This window comes from Poeciliopsis prolifica, unplaced genomic scaffold (genome assembly GCF_027474105.1).
Source record: "Poeciliopsis prolifica strain line A6 unplaced genomic scaffold, Auburn_PproV2 SCAFFOLD003, whole genome shotgun sequence".
Lineage (NCBI taxonomy): Eukaryota > Metazoa > Chordata > Actinopteri > Cyprinodontiformes > Poeciliidae > Poeciliopsis > Poeciliopsis prolifica.
This window is the reverse complement of record NW_026562378.1, coordinates 10,530,827-10,548,158: the sequence shown is the minus strand read 5'-3', so window position 1 is coordinate 10,548,158 and position 17,332 is coordinate 10,530,827. Positions and strand designations below refer to the sequence as shown.

Genomic DNA, 17,332 nt, shown 5'->3' with positions numbered 1-17,332 from the left:
GTGGTCATGCAGACACCTTCCACTTCGCCCCTAAAGGAGAAATGCAAAAGATTGTTAATGTTGAACGGTTGTCATTCAGTTTCATCTCGTGTAATTTTATTGCGTAATTTTTCTCACAAAATAAACCAGCTGGGCGTCTTTCTCCATAAAACTTCCAGCGCCGTAAATAAACGACTTTGATTTTTTTTTTTTTTTTGCTTTTATTTTGGAGGGACAGAAGAGGATCCAGCTTTGCTAAGAGACGTCAACTTCCGGAAGTGGCTTTTGTTTCGCACAACCATAAATAATTTACCTTCCTGGTTTGGAGTCTTCCTCGTCAGGTAACTTGGGGGCATTTAATTAATATTTGTTGACAGTGTTCACCCCGCTGAGTGTTTAATCGAGCCTGTGGCCGACTGCGTTGTGTTTGGACCACTGTATTCCCGGCAGCAAGTGCGTTGAAAAAGAATCAATTTCCTGTTCGACTGGAGGAGCTCGGTTAGCTAACAGGTAACGCTAGCAACCAGATATTTACCAGGTTGTAAAAAACTACACGATTTATCCACCTCATCTGCTGTCAACATATACTAACGCTGTATATTTGTTTTATTAGAAGCTACAAACCGGGCGTTTTTCCCACATTTGGTGGACTTCGTCTGTATTTTAGGGTTGTTTACATTTTGTTCTCCGTGTTCCGTCAGACGCTTTGTGATGTTATTCAACATCCGTCGGGAAGCCTCTTGTCTCCAGCTCTAACTCTAACTTTGTTGAAGGTTTAGTCCTCTTTATTAGACCTAGCAACACCTCAGAAGTCATTCTCATTACGTAATGATGTAGAACAATCCTGTCAGGTGAAGTAGCCTTTGGACAATAGTGAGCAATAATCCACACTTTTCTGTAAAAACATAAAAATGGGGTTTTATTGCAAAGTAAAAATATAAAGAGAAGGGGAAAATTAGAAGCTAAGTTTCTTTTCCTGCTGATTGAAAATCTCCTGTGATTTGAACATTTGGTGGGTTGGATCTGGTATTGATTGGATTCCTTTTGTTATTTGACTCGTCTTGAAAATCTCCTTCAGCTTGATTTGAATAGAGTGCTGGATGAATCTGTGGTCTGACCTGGATTAGTTATCTTGGCCTGTTAGCTTGCATTTTTTCATTTTAATTTCTGTAACTAACGAGAGTTTTGAAATCACAATAAATACATATTTTAAAAAAACAGAAGGGAGGAGAAATGTGCATTTATTATAGCTGACCTCGCCCTTTTACTGTTTATTTTATGATGCTAATGTGTCACTTTGAAAGGATTTTGTCTGTGTGAAAATGCATGCAAGTTTTACTAACAATGAATTGAACAGGCTTTTCTTGACTCATATTGGTTTTCTTTAAAAACTGACCTGCCGACTCCCAATTTCTGATTTTTCTTTTTCTTCTTTGCACCATTGTATGTTAAAAAGAAAAAATGTGCTGCAGGTTTTAAATGCTGTAAAAAAATTGGGAATTTGAAGATTTAACTAAAATGTTGCACAAATTCTTGTGTACCTGACCCTTAGGGTTTTTTTTGTTTGTTTGTTTCTTTCTTTTGTTTTTTTTTGGTTTTTGTTTTTTTTTTTTTTTTACTAAACTTAACAGCGGGAGTTTTGATTCATTGGGGTTTTCTTTGACTTTTTCGTTTTTTAACTCACTGATCATTTATTCGAAATAACCCAGAGAACATTGGGTAGATTCTGATCCCTTATTGATTATTTTTTACATATGAAAAATGTTCTGATAGAAATTATTAATTCATTGCTTAAAAACATAAACTGCATTTAAATTGCTTAAATCCATTTAAGCAATTTATGCATTGCATTTAAACCCGACTCACCCGACTCTTCTGCAACATTCTCCCCTCATTCAGATTTCCAAAACAGATCCTTTGCCTAAGAGAGAAATGCCTACAATGATCTTGTTTTATGCTTAAATGCATTGCATATTTTAATGCATGCTTAAAAATATGATTGATCGCTGCCATTCGGTGCTGATTAGCAGAATAATAACTCTATTTGATCTAGTTGGTGTAATAAGTTATCTGTATATGAAGGCAAATTTTTTTTCATTTCTGTATAATTTCATACCTAGTTAGTATTTTGACTTTTTAAAACACTTTTCATAGTGTTTACTTTAAATACCACACAATATTGTCATGCCATTTAAGTCACTGTTGAAAAAATGTCTTATGAACCAACTTTTATAGTTGAAGATAATTCTCTGTCATAGACAGGGCTACTTAAATTAGATGTTTTCACCAAGATGCAAATGCTAACTTCCAAAGGTTAGGATGCAGTTACATTTGAACTAGCAGTTCAAATGTAACTGGTTACTTTGAACTGGTAGTACTTTTCTTTGATGTGTTAAAAATAACAGGCCAGTGTAGCACATTAACCGCTGTCATTCTGGGTTTACAGGAGGAAGTTTCCTTGTCCCGACTGAAGCAGAAAACAGGAGTCTGATCAGGTCATCAGGCAGTCTCCCTATGTCAGTCCGAAACGGGTCTGCCAGTGATGCAGACTGCCGGATCTCTGAGGACTGCAGCGTCCCAGATGTTGAGCTGATGGAGCTTGGGCCGCTGCTGGAGGAGGGAGGGGGGCGGCAGGGGCCAAGTAAAGGCATTCATCCAGAGGTAGGACTATTTTGTTTTTGTTTTTTCTTTGAGGACCAGAGAAAAGTTCACTTCCTGTGTCTCATGAACAATGGTCTGTTTGAAGGGAGCAGCGATGCTTCCTGATGAGGAAGAAGAGGATGATGAGGTGGGCGAGGTTTTGACTTTACCTCTTCAGGCTCATCATGCCATGGAGAAAATGGAGGAGTTTGTGCACAAGGTAACAAATTGATTCAAGTGGATAAATAGGATGTGGCGGTGGATTAAAGGCCAAAGGAAATGGCTGTAGAAGAATAATGTTATTATCAATTAGGTTATTCAGATATTTTTACTGCTCAGGGCTTTTTAGCATAAAAATTATATGTAGATATATATTAACTAATTCAAATCTACCTTTAAAAAAAACAGTAAATGTTGTCATGCAGCCTGATTTCAGTTTCCTTTAGCTTGTGAAGTTTGTGGGACATGTTCGAAGTGAGCTTAGTAAAATTAATAAATAATTGATGAGGCTTCAGAAAAAAAAGATACTCTTTCAAACATCAAAACATCTTTTTAGTCACAGACTCTAAGGTTTTCTTCATGTTTTAACATACCTGCCTTACGATGTAGTAGCACATAAAGAAATAATGCTCCATTGTCATTTCAGAACACGTTAGACCAACATAAGGTGTGTAGTTAGATATTTCAACATGCATGGCAAACTGAGGATGAGTGTGACAGCCGCCCAAACTCAAAATAAATAGTAATGTGTTTTTTGAGGCGGTTGGCTGGAATTAAGCCCCTCTCGTAAATTTGGCCTTCGTAAATCAAATTAACTTCAGCCTGTTCCAGTTTCCCCCTCGTCGTCAGCGGCCCTCCCTCCAACGCTGCAGTCTGGGTGCCCTCAGGGCGGCCTGGCCCCATTTTAAAACCGCCACATGATCCCATGTTCATTTTGGTCGGCTCAACCACTAGTCGGCTTCACGTCGATGCTTTCACATCCTGTAGTGGAATCATCTTCTAATGCCATTTTACAGTAAGTTGATGGTCTGGAGTTACAGTAAATGTTGCCCCTTCTCACTCTCAGATGAGATGAAAACTGCAAACTGGTTTAACTTCATTCTGTCAAACATGCATGGCCATTGCAGCTGCTGCATCAAATTACCCCAGGAACTTGATAAGCACATAAATGTTTATCAGCTTTTTGTAAGCTATGTTTGGTTTCAAGTGACTAAATACTGTAAGTTATGACATTTGTTTGTCTACATGATGATGCTGATCAGAAAACATTATAAAATAGTTTGTTTTACGAAAGAGGTTGACATATTTTTCAGAGGAAGTTTAGAAAAGCTCTGTACATGTGATTTTTGTTTGTTCATAAATCAAGAAACTTTGCACATCGTTTGACACTGGATATGTGTGAATATGAACCGTGGAAAGAGAAATGAAAGGTAGAAAACAGCAATGTTGACATCCTAATTTATGACAAGAGTGGACGTTGAATTAAAATTATTTTTTGAGGAGGAAGGAATGGAGAGAACCACTCTGATCAGGATTAATACCCGCTATCTAAAAACATGTTTCTAGAGGTTTTGACTCAGTTAAACTCTAGATTGGAATTAAAACTTCTTCTATTTCAGAAAAGGTTTGCAATAATCCACAGAGCTTTCATGATTAAAATTTGCAGGATGTATTTTTAGGAACAATAAAAACACAGCAGTTAAAACTAATCATCAATTTAAATCTTCGAACATAAGTACAGTTAAACATCCCAACTTTACTTGTTAAAGGTTTTGATGAGAGTGTTACTCTTTCTCTATTGAGATGCTGAAAGTTGAAATCGTTTTTTTTTTTTAATGAAAATTGTGACTATTTTTGCTGGATTCGACATGTTGACAGATTGTAAAACATTGTGACATTCAAAAAAATAAACATCTGCTCCAGGTTTCTGCTTTGGAAAAGATTGGGGGGGAAATAAACTGACTCAGAAAAACCCCCAGATTCCTGCAGAGGAAACCAGTCTGTGGTCTAGTCCTTCATGCTCAGGTAAACATTGTTGCTGCGCTGCAGGTGTGGGAAGGTCGCTGGAGGGTCATTCCTTTTCATGTCCTGCCCGACTGGCTGAAGGACAACGATTACCTGCTGCATGGACATCGGCCTCCGATGCCTTCGTTCAGGGCCTGTTTTGGAAGCATCTTCAGAATTCACACTGAGACGGGAAACATCTGGACTCATCTGTTAGGTGAGAAAGAAAACTCATATACAGTTTCTAATGTCATTGATGCTAAACTTTGTGAAGATCCTAAAGATTTCTTTCCTTCTTCAGGGTGGATCTTATTCGTTTGTCTGGGCACTTTAACCATGTTGCGCCCCAACATGTATTTTATGGCACCTCTGCAGGAGAAGGTTGTGTTTGGGATGTTCTTCCTGGGAGCAGTCCTCTGCCTCAGCTTCTCCTGGCTTTTTCATACTGTCTACTGCCACTCGGAAAAAGTCTCTCGCACATTCTCCAAGTAAGGATGTAGAAAAAACTGACACAAAGGCCAGAAAGTAATAAATAAAATTGCACACAGATAAATTGATCACAGGCATTGCTCTGTAATTTACTTGGTAGCATCAAGAATGCATTTTTATACCACACTTTTTAGATTTTTATAAGATAAAAGACAAACACAGGTTTAGAAGGTTTGCCTTAATTAAACTCTGTCCTCTAATAGAAACCTGGCTGCAGCGCTTAAGTTTTCTAAAGGTGCATCTCAAACGTCCAAAGCGTTCCTTCAAATTCACTGCATCACATCTGGAGAAAGCCAAACACAGCGTATCAGAACAAATGCCTCACACCAACTGTGATGCACAGCGGTGCTTAAATGCGAGGCCATCTGTCTGCCTGCTCCAGCTAGACCCAAAGTGGGTCACGCAACAAGACGCTGATCACGAGCAGAGTATCAAGTCTGAAACCAAATAAAATGACTGAAAAGCTGCGCCGGAACCTTCACAGAGTTTTGCCTAAATTAATATCTGCAAACCACAGCGAAGATGTTTGATTTGTTAAGATAAAAACGACAGCATCTCACATTTACAGTCCCTCTGCTCTTTTTAGTGAATTATTAAGTGTGGATTACAGCAAATCTCCTGTAGACCAGCTGTTCAAAACGGCCCCTCCTTGTTCTTCCTCTTTGCCTGCTTTGTGTTGGTTAGAAAAATCTAAGTTGCGCATGGTTGATCCAGATGGAGTTATGTGTTCAGTTTGGTAAACTGAGATGTGAGAAAGTCTTTTGAGTCTCATTTGGAGACGTTGCGATCATAACCTCACGTCTCACCTTCTCTCCCCAGGCTCGACTACTCGGGCATCGCCCTCCTGATCATGGGCTCCTTTGTGCCCTGGTTGTACTACTCCTTCTATTGTTCCCCTCAACCTCGACTTATCTACCTCACCATCGTTTGTGTTCTTGGCATCGCTGCCATCATAGTGGCCCAGTGGGACAGATTCGCTACCCCTCGTCACAGGCCAACAAGAGCTGGTGAGGATGAAGTCTTTTTCAACACGCTGTTGTGTCTTGAAGCTTTTTGCTTGGGCGTCGTTCTAGTTTTATTGCACACATGCTTTTATTTTGGCTTCATTTTTTTCGCAAGTGGGATTTTGTGCTTGCAAAGGTTGCAGAAGGAATAATAGGAAACATTTGTTAAAGATGGGTGATTCTTTCTTTCTTTAATGTCTGAAATTATTTAACGCACGTTCCTTTGTTTTGCTCAGGCGTGTTCATGGGTCTTGGACTCAGTGGCATTGTCCCCACCATGCACTTCACCATCGAGGAAGGATTCGTAAAGGCCACCACAGTCGGACAGATGGGTTGGTTTTATCTGATGGGCGCCATGTACATCACTGGTGCCGGTCTGTATGCAGCCAGAATCCCAGAACGTTTTTTCCCCGGAAAATGTGACATCTGGGTAAGTGTCAAATTGTAGACATTTGTCGAATGTTCACATAGGAACATGTGCTGCTGATACAGAGCTCGGGTTTAAGCATAGTTATCCAGGTAACATTTAAAGACAGCAGTTTTTACCTGAATGAATTTGCTTCCTTGGTTTATGTTTGTAGATTCAATTAAACTTTGCTGAATAAAAAGTAGATCAAATACTACTTTTTATTTGATCTCATTGTGTGTGTAGTTTTAATCTTGAAAAAGACAAGTAATCATTAAAATTGACACAGAGATGCACTGAGATTCTCTGACAATTACCATCATTTCTAACCAATTTGTTTTCTCCTCGTTCCTTTCTTTTTTTTAGTTTCATTCTCATCAGATTTTTCATGTCCTGGTCGTGGCGGCAGCGTTTATTCATTTCTACGGCGTCTCCAACCTGCAGGAGTTTCGCTACGGCCTCGAAGGAGGATGCACAGACGACTCTCTACTCTGAAAGGCCCAACTGTGACTTACTTTTCTTTACAGCTACACTCACACAAACACACCCATACACGCAAAATGCTGCTGGACATCAGTATAGTCTCTTCTTGCTCCTTCTGTACTTCTGGGTTGCTTACTTTGGGTTTTAGTGGTCTTTCTGCTTTGGCTTTTTTGCTCCAGTAAAGTAGCACTTACTAGCCAATGTACTATGGAGGGATCAGACATTACTTATTACTATGATAACTGTCAGATAAGTGTTACAGATAGTGTTTTCAAGTAGGATTAAAGTGGGATTTTAACCAAATTTGATAGCCTCTTCATAGTTACCCTGAACCTCTTCATGGTCTGTTACAGTTGCACAAAAGGGTTCAGAGAGGAATATTATTTATGCTTAAGGGGAAGGCCTGGACCTCAAGTCATCCCCCCTCACATGCAGGATGGTTAGGATGGTTGGAGGGTCTACAGCGGCGCGGAGGCTGGAGAGAACAGACACGACTGCGTAAGGAGCGGGAAACTGTCTGAATGTCACCGGATGTTTGTTTTCAATACTGATATTGATTATCTATGTTTGGCTTCTCAGCAATAAAGAAAAAAGAAAACAGTGAAATTTCTAAAACCCCATTTCGTGGAAAACTCCAGTGTTTTTCTAATGTTTTAAGGCAAATTTGAAACGGCTATCCAGGCACCCCAGATGAGAAGAGTCTCTAATGTCCGAGCAGAATAATTTTACGTGCACAACCTTTATTGAGGAATCAGGTGAATTCATAGTTTCTGATAACATCTTTGGATATTTTGTCTCCTTTTGGCAAACATCCAGAATGGATTACTTATAAACTGTTCAATGAAACAGAGAAGCTGTAATTGTTTGTAGTTGCTGTGGAAAAATAAACCTAATTCAGGTCACATTGGGACAAAGTCTTCATCCCATCGCAGATCAACTAGGAATAATGCTTCAATTATAATCTCTTAGTTTGTAGTTCTTGAGCTGCGACCAATGTACGGATCTCAATCGGCAATAAAACTCCATCTTAGTCGACTGGAGGTTTTTCTTTCCTGCTTGATTTCAGATCTAAAGAGGTGTAAACATTTAGCTCACCTTACGTACGTCAGAGGATTAAATTCAAGACTGTAAATCATTAAATGAGGTTTAAAATGTGTTCTGGATGATTGGTAGAAACTTTTGAGTATTCCTGTGCCTTACGCCAACGGAAATGTTTTTAAATAAAACGGCCTATCCTATCCAGGATTTAGGGATTTTCTTTTCTTTCTCGATTTCCTCACCATGTATACAATCAAATCATTATTAAAGTTGCAATTCCATTGATAGGTTGTACACCATGCTGTTAAAGACTCCTTTTTCTAGATGATCTTATCCAAGCTTTATTACAAAGACTAAACATGAGTATCCCTGACTTTGTGTAATGTTCTGTGTAGAAGGTGATAAAAATAATACATTTCTTTGAAATGTAAATCTAAATATTTATTAATGGTAATATTGGAAAATTATTGTAATAAATTCTTTTCCATATGTAAGAGGATGTTGTTTTATTTTCCCTCTGCGCATTTTAAAACACACAAGTAGCCAGTAACACTTGCTTACAAAAGTATTTGTAACATCTCCTCACATTAAAGTGGATATTTTTGCTTGCACCATCAGGATAAACCGTTTTCTAGAGTCTCGGTTTAAGTCCAGACCTCTGTAACACAATGTCTGCATGTTATTTGGGTTTTGCCCCTGCTTGAAGTTGAACCTCTGTCTCAGTCTTAAGTCTTTTGAAGCCTCTCACAGGTTTTCATCCCTACTCTCCGGTATTTAGCGCCATCAGTCTTTCCATTGACTTCTTTGTGCCTCGGGACAAAAAAACAAAACATTTCTAAAACATGATTCAGATACCGCTTTGGACACTTTTTGCTCCCTGTAACATCCTGCTCACTGTCAGTGTTGATAAATATGGGCCCACTTACATACCGAAGTATGTAAGGGGATTATAAATTCCCGCCTATACCCAAGAAAAACAGGTTTAGATTATATAGCTGCCAAGAAACTCTGATCAACTCAACGCGTATTAAAAAAAAACATTTGAACAATTGAGCCACCTGTAATTTTTGATAAAAATTAGATACTTTTTAATAACTGGTCAAAGAACACCACATTATATAATTTTATTTCTTTTTTAGCATTTTTATTGTGTCATACACACTTTGAAAACATGGAATTTCTTAGTGGTGAAATTATCTACAACATTTAAGATTACACCTAGACATGTATGAAATATTCTGAGTTGTACAAGTTGTTTTTTTACTCTTCTCTCCTGGCCAGCTGCACCTGGTAACTCGTAGTCTCAGAAAAACAGTTCCTCTTTGTGTAGGTAAAAGGGAGGACCAAGGTCAGCCGCCTGCAAGGGAATAGATAAATAGTTAGGGGACCCCCTCTATGCGAACCGGATGAGATGGTCAACTTATCTGTAGCTTTGGAGGAATCCAGGTAAAGGACACTTCCCCCTCAGGGCTGTCCATTTGGTTCAGAGTACCCCTTTTTATGTTATGTGTCCTAATTTGGTAATGGGCATTTGAAACGTCTCCCACTTCCTGTGCGCCAAGGAACTGTATATGATTCTGTGATTGTCTCAGCCTCCCCAGAACACACCTAGAGTTTGCTATGATTTTATCTGTCGTTCTCCACTTGCAAGTCATAATTAAACATTTTTGTTCGTTGCACTTTTGCTGTCTCAGTCTCATCTCTGGAAAATCTGCATTTCTACAGTGGTTTACAAGTTTGAATGTCGGAAAAGAAATTAAAACAGTGAATGTACTCTACTAAATAAAGCTAAACTAACAACAAATCAAACTAACTCAATAAATTTGAAAAGCACACTTTATTTAATTAAATTTTAGTTGGTAACATATTATGGACATAAATATAAAGATGTAAAATAATTCTCCCAAAAAAATAAAAGGTTCATACATGGTTAAAAATGACAACACGTGTCATCATTTGGGTATCAAACTCACTAAAACTAATGTTAGTTACTTAGTTTAATAAATAACTTAATAACCATTAAATTTTTAATGGCTATTAACTTCTAGGTGTTAAAAGTTTTGCAAAAACACGTAAAATGTGGAATAAATGCAGGAAATTTGAGAATGAAATCAGTTTTTTTTTTGTTTTTTGTCCAGGATATAATTAACCTCACTAGCATCAGAAAGACAGTTCATATAAATAACTTAGAATTAATAATTAAAATCAGAAATATTAGTATTTCATTTCACAAATATCATTACTGTATCTGAACACTTTAAGGTTGAAAGAAACACTTTCAGCCAACCCTTTGTTGATGTGGTCAACACATCAGTGGATGCGGTACCTTCCTCGCTGGTGGTTGTTTCGCCTCGGACGCATTTGAGGGTTGCACCGTAACATCAGCTAGCATTCCAATGGCTAATTTGACTGTCTTAGCAGACAGTTTTTCTGAATAGTTACTGTCTCAGCGTCATATCTCAGGTACGTCTCCAGTTGTTCGATGTAAATACGCATGAATGATGTTCAAAGCGTCCCACTGAGTCATTTCTCCATTCGCTGTGGGTCAAATTCAGTGTTTTTATACATATTTTAGCGTAAATTTGAGAGGCGGCTCATCCTGAGTCCCTCATTTATTTTAAATTATGAATTAGCAGGCTGATAAATGTTTATTGTTTATTGAGTGTTTTTACTTATACTTCCGCTCTCCACAGCCCTAGTTCCGGGGTCCAGTCAGGCTTGGTTCCGTTTAAACATTAGAGATTTAATGAATCAACCGTATAACGCTGAGATATCAACATTCATATTGATGTGCTTCCCCGACTGAAGAGTCGTTGTCGCAAGCATCTAAGTCTGTACGCATGAATGTGAACTCACTGCTCATCAGGACTCAACATGGACAAAGAAGGCAGTGAGCGATCCGGCCTGGTGTCTGAGGACGGGAAGAACGTCAAATCTGTCCTGTGTCAGCGGTGCGGCTCCAAGGTCTTGTGTCCCGGGATGGCTGTGTTTGCTGAAAACGAGGTGCGTCTCCCGATGCAAACAATGGACTGGTGTAAAGATAAACCGGATGCGATACTGGGAGCTTTTCAGAAACCAGCAGTGGGGTGAAGGTGGACAAGTAGGGGGATAAGTGTGTGTGACGCCTTAAAAACATCTGCAGCAGGTTTACAGCGTCTAATTTCATAGAAACACATGTACAATTTCATATAATAGAAATTGACCTTTGACCTCCATCTACACATCCTGAAAGTAAACCGGATCCTGATAGGATTGGGTGAAAGTGCACATTTACCTTTGTAGTGCTTAGAATAATGCTGGACCCAAATAAAATACGCAAATACCTTTTGCCCCCTTCACTGTCTGAAGTTTAGATCAAACTTCTCTTCTCATATGTGTGAATTAACCTGATAGGTCTCCAATGTCATAGCATCATTATTTAAAGAGGCAGTCATTCTGTATGTGAACATTTGTTTTTAAAGACATGACAAAACAATTCTTGCATATTATTTTTCTCATTTGCGTTTAGCAAATATAAATAATTTTGTTTGTTCTAATTGAATTAAAACATTTCTTTTAATTGGTGCCTGACATTAGTAATAGGTCTGGAGAATTTAAAGTTATTTGGAACGGAAATGTTAAATGTCACTTCAGTGTGAGAGATCGACTGAGGTGTGGAGTTGGATCTTTGTAGAGAAGGATCCAGGTTTTTACCAGTGTTTCTGAAGCAAGAGCAATCCTTGTGCAACCCGTAACACGAAGAACCACACAAAGTGTTGTTCAGATTAGATGTAAATAAATAGTCCACAAACCTTGTTGTGCTCTTAAGCAATTTTTTTTCTTGTCAACTGTTTTCTCTCCTCATATCAGCTGTTCCTGCCCTCCATGCGGAAAAAGAGCAGCCTCAGCAGCACCGATGGCTCAGTCGACGGCGACACTCTAACGGCTCACTGGTTGGTGGACGACATGTTCAGTTTTGAGAACGTGGGCTTCACAAAAGACGTGGGAAAGATCAAGTATCTGATCTGTGCAGATTGTGAGATCGGACCAATCGGATGGCACTGTTTGGATGACAAGAAAAAATTTTACGTTGCTTTGGACAGAGTGAATCATGAATAATGCTGGTGCAGCCTAATGGACTTCAGGAAGGTTTTGGCCTGCTATGCATTCTTTTATGACCCTGAATCAATCCATCATTGACACGTGTAAAGAAACAACTATCTGTAAACAGTTTGTAATAAGAAGATTGTGCCACATTCATTCTTAACATTCTCATAAGACTCACTAATATTGTAATAAAAGTATTGAAAGTTGATTCTGATTTTCTGTCACGCACCTTATAATATCAAGAAGTTATAGTGTCTTCTGCTTCACAGTGAGTTACGTATTCAGGGTAACGTTTTTTTCTTCCAGATACCCTCCATGTCATTCAAAATGTTATTCTCTCATCTGACCATGCCATCTTCCTCTGGCCTTTAGCAGTCTGCTTTCTTGCAAATACACCCTTTCTTCCCTCTCTGACTTGTATGAAGGTTTTAAAACTGCTTATCTGTTTACAGATTCTTTTAATTGAATCTCCGCAGATCTGTGCAGCTCCTCCAAAGTTACCCGAACCTTTTCTAACTTCTTCTCTGATAAATGCTCTCCATTCTCTACTCGTAATTTCAAGTGGGTGTCTGTCTTTGCAGATTTACAGTTGCGCCATAATCAGATGATATATTTCAGAAAGGTGTTCAAATCCTGGAAAACTGTCGTATAATATAACCCCAGTTTAAACTTCTCAGCTTTCTCCATGACCCATCTGCTGTGTTTTCCTATTTGTTTTCTAATAACTTCTTATAAACATCTGAGGCCGTCATGAAACGATTAGAATCAAACTCAGATTAAATTAAACATCTGTAGATTGTTTTGATGAATCACAATGGGTGATTCCAGAAGGCAACTGTTTGCACTGGAAGTCAATTTGGGTATCTAGTAAAAAACCTAAATACAAATGAATGACAAACTTTTCTAATTTTTGTTTGTAAGAAAATCAAATTCAAACCGTATTTTTTCTTCTGCTTCAAAGTTATGCACCACTTTGTGTTGGATTAATGATGTAAAATCACAAAAATGACTGAGGCGGTCATTTAATAAATTGTGAATACTTTCAATAATGATGACTATTTGTCCAGCTTACTGTGTTGGGTCTACATTAGGTACACTTTCTCAAGAAAGACAAATCAAAAAAGGAAAATATCTACTAATTACTCTCTGATACATAAAGCTTTGCTTATTTTAGTTTAGTGATAGGTTCAGTTTACGTAAAATATATATTTTTTTGTTGATGTTATTTTTTAAAGTTTTTAAAATATATTAAATTATGGGCACTTTCCACTACCTGTTGCAGTACCTTTCTACTCTGCTCATGCTCTTCGTTTACATACCGTATCCTTCATTACATTAGAAGCATTTTCTTGGTGTCATTTTGGTTACATGAGAGAACCTCTTTGTATTTATGACGCTGCATTGATTAGACAGGCACTGCTAAAAACAGATGTTATCCTTGAAAGATGTATGACTCCTTTTTATGACAGACAGTTGAATAAAATCTGATTTATAGCATGCAACACATTTTAAGAAAGATCTTAAAGTATTAAGTGTTAAATCAGGCCAGTGGAAATTATGTGCACTACTCTTATGTTGCTATTTAAGAGTAGAGTTCAATCCAAACACGACATTCATCTGTTGTTCAGCTTAACCAACCTGGTTTATAGCGTGTAGCATATCTAACCCCAGCCTGTGCCATTTCAGGATGCTGTTCCACTCCACAACACTCGATGTCCCAATTTCACGGCTTGACAAGCTTCCTGACTACAGGATCATGTGGTCCATTGTTAGTTTTAATAGCTGGAGGTGCTGCACACATTAACTGACCTCTTAGCCTCAAAACAGTGGTTCACAATTTGTCGTGACAAACATCACTGATGTAGTAACGTTTCCAAGTATCAACAGAGCTCGAGACAAACTGCTGGAGTTTATTTGCACCAAAAATAAAGAGAAAAGTGAAGAACATAATCTAACGATCAGAAAACAACAACTATTATTACTGTGGTTAAAATAAATGCAATGAAACTGTTGTGTTTTTTGTGTCATTTATTTTTGTACTTATTGGAGGTGAGAGGTAACCTCTGCCCTGCTGCCAGAGGGTTGGTTGTCCAGTGTGTCTCTGTGTCGTCCTGCGATGGTCTGGTGATCTGTCCAGGGTGTTCCCTGCTTATTGCCAAAGTGACAGCTGGAGACGGGCATTGGTGACCCTGAAAGGATAAGCTGGTGTAGGTGATGAGAGGATATTTTGATTTTAATGCATAAACTTAGAAATGTAGACAAAACACTCGTAGCACTACGAAAAACACAAAGTGATCTTTTTAAAAAAGTAGTTTGGTTAGTGATTACGTTAAGGAAGAGGATGTTAAGTTCATGGTGAGGTGGATGATGGATCGACATGTTTGCGTCCCCTGTATTGGTTTACTGCGAGTTCAGCCCAAACGGAGAACGCGCTGGACTTTTTCTGGGAGACATGATCCTTCGCTGTGGCGCAGTGAATCCAGAGTCGTGTTCATCCGAGGTGCTTTCTGATAACAGTGCATTCTGGGAACGCTGGCTGGGACTGGTACTGACGTCAGAGCAGTTCAAGGTTGATGACAAAGAGCAGATGTGGGAGGTGTGTGTGCGTGTTTTCTGGAGTGTATCTGGGAAGGAAGTGTGATCATGGTTCCTTCTAGTTCGACTCTTGGATCTTCCCAGACGGCTTGCAGTGCTATCATGTTTGGTATGGGGCGAGCTGAAGGAAAGTGCTGCTTTGTACAGTTATTTCTGAGTCAATAAATGTTTCCCAGAACTTCCTCACATCGGCCTTTGAACGCAACTAAACCCCCTTTCACACAACATTTCTATTCTGTCTCTTCTGGAGTAGATGTTGAGCACACTGCTGTGAGTCTGTGATATCTATATTTTTGGAATAGTTTCTCTCTGAAAAGGAAACAAATGGCTTTCAAATCTATTTTTCCTAAGGGCTAGAGCTGGACATATTAACCTAAATACTAATAATATTGATATCAAGGTAAGTATTTGTATCAGACCAATACTTTTGTTCATAGTTTCTCTTCAATATGTCTTGGACATTACTAAATATTTCCAAACATGTAAATATTACAAAATCAGTTTAAATTGCTCACAAGTGCAGCTTTATTATTTATTCATGCATCGGATGTGAAATCGTTCTGAAACTCAAAGATATACACTCATGTAAAGATTTATACCTTACACCTAAACTATATGTCTGAATATTAACCATTAAAGAAAATGTAGCACTCCAACTTAATATGTATAGAGATGAGTTATTCTAATACACAATCGTGTATAGTAGAAGTTTTTAAGGGGATTATGTTATTTCTATGCAATTACATCATTTTCTGTTGCAGTTAATAAAATAAAAAAACATCATAAAATGTATAGACAACTAACTGGAGTCAGATGCCCAAATTATTTGTAAATAATTTTTGTGAAGTATCGATATTATTAATGATGCTAGCTCTGTATTTATTTAGTATTCGATTGATACCATAATTCCCAGCATCACACACCTCTGCTAATGCTTGTCTGATGTAAACATGGCAAAGACACTTGTAGAGTACATCTGAGAGACGGAAACTGATCATGCAAAGATGAACAACAGAGGAATTTTAAATGTAAGAGAATCAAAGTGAAATTAAAACAACTGTGCAAATGTTTTAACAGTACATAGCAGGAAATGATAGGAAAATGTGAATCTATTGTTATTTTTTAAACAATGGCATGTTTTAAAGCACTTTTGTGAGAAGGAGCTCTACACATGCACATATGCTCCATTGGTTTTTGCTATAACAGCCGAGGCCACCTGCAAATTATAGCTACTTTCTAAAACCCACTACCAGGAAGTTCAAGTGAAACGGAGAACAGGGACATTCAAATGAGCCTTTTCTGAAGTATAAGGCAAAAGCGACTCTGGACTGTTTTTAGCCCCAGTCTTATCAGATCAAGTTTCGGAAGATCTATTCAAAAAATGTGATTAGTCTTTCTCCTTTAAAGTTTATGGAGGTAAAAAGTCGCATTTTAAGTGAGGCTAAAAGACAGAAAAGTGGTGACTTGCTACAGCACATCAGGCCAGTTCCAAGGTCCTTAAAATAATTCAGAGAATAGATTTTAAAATATTATTGTTAGTTTATAAATCACACAACAGCTTAGCACCAAAATACATTAAAGATCTTTTATCGAGTCAAACTTCCACACCACTCAGATCTTCTGGTTCAAGTCGCTGCATCCCCAGAACCAAACATGGAAAAGCAGCATGCAGTTTTTATGCTCCTGTAATCAGAAAGATGTCATTTTAGTGCATAGTACACATTTTCTTCACATTACATAAAATCAGCATACTCTTGTGTTTATGTGCTATAAATATAAACGTGCCATACATCCAAGAAATGCTAAATCTAACAGAGTTAGTCCAAATCTGAAAATGATAGAATTTCGATGTGTTTTTGGTAGTTGTTGGCATCTTTGGGAACAAACGTTTACTATAAAAATATAAACAATTGGTCCCTGGACATATGACTGCTCCCTGCCAATGAATGGGCTTCTTTGGACCATTTAAAAACATAGTCCCGGTCAGCGCGGAGTGATCTGGTAGGTGTGTTCGAATAGCAAACAGAGAGTACAGTCTGATAAATCTATTCATTCAGCGCAACGGGGCGGCCTATGGAGCAGTCAGCTCATCTCGTCCGTTTATTTGTGAAGCTTCTGAATGTTGTGCCAGAAAAATGAACGAATCAAACACGGCCGTCGTTTTTTTGACATGAACACGGAACCGATGAGGAATTAAACCTAGTTATCAACGTGTTCGTAGTCTAAACAGTTTCCCCTACTGTTCTCGTTTTTAACTGTTTCAAAGTCAGACTGGGATTATCTCTGTGTAGTAACTCAGCCATTTATCCGTCTGTAATATAAACTGGTCGTATTTAAGATAAACTACAAAAATAGTCGATTCGAATAAAAGATAAAAGGCACAAACAGTCTGTTGAGCCGATAAAAAGCCGTGACGTGAGTTCTTTCGTGAGATACGTCCGTACTCTAGGGTGTCTACCTCTCGCAGCGGAAGCGGACTGCTCACCAGCTCGTGTCCAACTGGATAATACGTCTTTGAGTTCAATGAGTGGAGAGTGGACATGAATTGAAAGGCAGACGTCCAAAGCGAATACGACCGGTCCGAGTGAGTCGTTTCCCCGCACATTTT

General features: G+C 38.4%; 2 protein-coding genes and 1 long non-coding RNA gene across 4 annotated transcripts; 2 read left to right on the top strand and 1 right to left on the bottom strand.

Annotated features, from left to right (window-relative positions):
* The first annotated feature begins 242 nt into the window (after window positions 1–242).
* On the top strand, window positions 243–8,537 carry adipor1a (adiponectin receptor 1a). 2 transcript variants are annotated; one of them, XM_055027301.1, is made up of 8 exons: window positions 243–320; window positions 2,426–2,640; window positions 2,726–2,839; window positions 4,669–4,840; window positions 4,925–5,111; window positions 5,932–6,119; window positions 6,353–6,546; window positions 6,889–8,537. In XM_055027301.1, exons 2-8 carry the CDS (start codon window positions 2,494–2,496, stop codon window positions 7,015–7,017), a joined length of 1,131 nt encoding a protein of 376 aa, XP_054883276.1. In that variant the 5' UTR covers window positions 243–320; window positions 2,426–2,493; the 3' UTR covers window positions 7,018–8,537. The 2 variants fall into 2 exon arrangements, with proteins under 2 accessions (XP_054883276.1, XP_054883275.1); XM_055027300.1 differs by having other exon boundaries at window positions 261–489.
* A 1,841-nt stretch (window positions 8,538–10,378) lies between these two features.
* rabif (RAB interacting factor) lies at window positions 10,379–12,337 on the top strand. The gene is made up of 3 exons (XM_055020897.1): window positions 10,379–10,506; window positions 10,910–11,046; window positions 11,893–12,337. Exons 2-3 carry the CDS (start codon window positions 10,918–10,920, stop codon window positions 12,139–12,141), a joined length of 378 nt encoding a protein of 125 aa, XP_054876872.1. The 5' UTR covers window positions 10,379–10,506; window positions 10,910–10,917; the 3' UTR covers window positions 12,142–12,337.
* Window positions 12,338–14,163: 1,826 nt separating this feature from the next.
* On the bottom strand, window positions 14,164–17,323 carry LOC129353150 (uncharacterized). Its single transcript, XR_008604980.1, has 3 exons — window positions 17,210–17,323; window positions 16,333–16,407; window positions 14,164–14,318 (listed from the first exon to the last, which is right to left on the bottom strand). It is a non-coding gene; the product is annotated as an uncharacterized LOC129353150 (long non-coding RNA).
* Between the last annotated feature and the right edge of the window lie 9 nt (window positions 17,324–17,332).